Consider the following 2664-nt stretch of genomic DNA (forward strand, 5'->3'; position numbering starts at 1 on the left):
TCCTCAATACTTTAACGGCGTATTCGCCGAAACGCCTTCCCGCGGAATCAGTCCTCGACCGGCTCCAGGATCTCTCGTGGGCAGACAATGACCCCATGAGCTCGGCGCCCATAGATATTCTGCTCGGTGCGGACGTGTATGGCGATATAATTTTGAGCGGGCTTCGCAAAACGACGGTCGGACGGCCTATCGCGCAGGAGTCGATTTTTGGTTGGGTGATCTCCGGGCCCGTCTCATGTCCCGAACTCTCGTCTCAAACCAAGTCAGACGAAAAGAGTGCAGGGCGCATCTGCGCTCAAAGTACCTCACTTCATTGCTCCCACGATCTGTCGCTAGATCGAGAACTCAGACAGTTCTGGGAGGTCGAGGAAGTTCCTCAACACACCGCGTACGGTCCTGAGGAGGAGAGGTGCGAGGATCACTTTCGCTCCACGCACTCTCGTCTCTCAGACGGCCGCTACGTTGTCCGGCTTCCGTTCCGAACGAGTCCGCCCATCGCGATCGGCGAATCGTATCGCATAGCAGAGACGCGTCTCAATGCATTGCTCCGACGCCTTCGGACGAACGCGGATCACGAGAAGGAATATTCCGAATTTCTTCAAGACTATGAAAACCTCGGGCATATGCAAAAGGTGACAAATCCCCGATCGCCAGACACTCAATGCGTGTTCATTCCACACCATCACGTCATCCGCGATCATAGTTCGACCACGCATTTACGTGTCGTTTTTAACGCGTCCAGTGCCACTACAAACGGCTCCTCCCTTAATGATCATCTCCTGGCCGGACCAAAGCTCCAAACGGATCTCCCCGCGATTATTCTGCAATGGCGCTTATTCAAATACGTCTACACCGCTGACATTACAAAAATGTATCGGCAGATTTTAGTCGATCCTCGCGATACCACTTATCAGCGAATTCTCTGGAAGACTCGCGATTCTGACCGACCAAGCGAATTCAAACTGCTAACGGTTACCTATGGCACGGCTTGCGCACCGTTTCTCGCGCTGCGCGTTATTAAACAGTTGATCGCGGACGAAGGTCATAACTTTCCTTTCGCAGCTAAGATTTTGCACAGTCAAATCTATGTTGACGATGTGTTGTTTGGCGACAACGATCCTGAGCTCCTCCGGCAAATACGCAATGAGCTTCGGGAGATGCTCCAGCGAGGAGGCTTCGCGCTTCGCAAGTGGGCAAGTAATGCCAACTCTCTTTTAACCGACATCAGTCCCGAAAATCACAGACTCGCGTGCAACAAGCCGCTTGAAACGGACGAGAGTCTAAAAGTCCTTGGAATTGGGTGGAATCCAGCGTCGGACGTATTCAATTTCAAGGTCTCTCTCCCTCCAGAAATCCCGCAATCAAAACGCGCGATTCTCTCTACGATCGCGAGACTTTTCGATCCGTTAGGTTGGGTGACGCCCGTTACCATCAAAGCTAAGATATTCCTCCAGTATCTGTGGCAACTAAAGCTCGACTGGGACGACAATATTCCGCTCGAGCAATTGGCCAACTGGCATACAGTATATTCTCAACTAGCGGAACTCAACAAGCTCGAGCTTCCTCGCTGGATCGACGTCGACACAACCGCGGCTCGGTATGAGTTGCACGGTTTCGCCGACGCATCATCAGTGGCCTACGCCGCCGTTATATATCTGAAATCAATCGCAACGTCTGGTCATTCCAGGATCTCGCTGATAATGGGAAAGTCAAAAGTCGCGCCCATAAAAACACTAAGCATTCCGCGTCTCGAGTTGTCGGCCGCTGTCTTACTATCCCGGTTACTCCGATATGTACAAAATTCACTCAAAATCACTGCGAATTGCTACTGTTGGACGGACTCCTCGATCATTCTCGCGTGGCTCGGGCAACCACCGTCGAAATGGAAGACATTCGTTGCAAACCGAGTCAGCGAGATCCAGTCGAGCATTCCGTCCAGTTCATGGCATCATGTTCCGACGCAGGACAACCCGGCCGACTGCGCGTCCCGCGGCTTATGTGGGCGCGACCTCATAAAACACGAATTATGGTGGCACGGTCCCCCCTGGTTACCCCTCGCTTCTGACCACTGGCCCGTCCCCAGTATCTCAATCCCGTCCAATGCTGAGCTGGAGCCAAAGGTGACAATTCATTCCGTCATATCAATTCCCGACTGGGACCTCAAATCGCGGTTCTCGTCGTGGCACACGCTAATTCGCGTTACCGCTTACGTGAGACGCTTTGTTTCTCGCTGCCGCCGGCAACCCGCCGCGATGACTCACGGCTGTCATCCTCGCACCGCTCTGACCGCAGACGAGTGTAAACAGGCGAAAACTTTCTGGTTTCAACAAATCCAGACTGAATTGTTTCCGCAGGAATTAACCGCGTTAAAAAATCAGTCTCAGCTTCCGAGGAAAAGCACGCTTCGGTCACTTAATCCATTCTTGGATCCCGCTGGGCTGATTCGTGTAGGCGGGCGACTGAAAAACGCTCCGCTCCCATTGCACACTAAACATCCAATTCTCCTCGCGTCGCATCCTCTTGTGACTCTTCTCGTAAGATCTGTGCATCTCTGCGCCCTTCACGCAGGTTTACAACTCACGCTGGCGACGTTGAGGCGGGAGTTCTGGATACTGCGCGCTCGGACTGTTGTCAAATCCGTCATTTTTAAATGTGTCACATGCA

General features: G+C 52.7%; 1 protein-coding gene across 1 annotated transcript; it reads left to right on the top strand.

Moving 5' to 3' along the window:
• Window positions 1-95: 95 nt before the first annotated feature.
• LOC105563889 lies at window positions 96-2568 on the top strand (the record flags this gene model as incomplete). The annotated part of the gene is made up of 1 exon (XM_012015859.1): window positions 96-2568. A coding segment is annotated over exon 1 (2473 nt), but the record flags the coding sequence as incomplete, so codon positions are not given.
• Window positions 2569-2664: the final 96 nt, after the last annotated feature.

Source organism: Vollenhovia emeryi, unplaced genomic scaffold (assembly GCF_000949405.1).
Source record: "Vollenhovia emeryi isolate VEMERY1.0 unplaced genomic scaffold, V.emery_V1.0 DF944183.1, whole genome shotgun sequence".
Taxonomy (NCBI): domain Eukaryota; kingdom Metazoa; phylum Arthropoda; class Insecta; order Hymenoptera; family Formicidae; genus Vollenhovia; species Vollenhovia emeryi.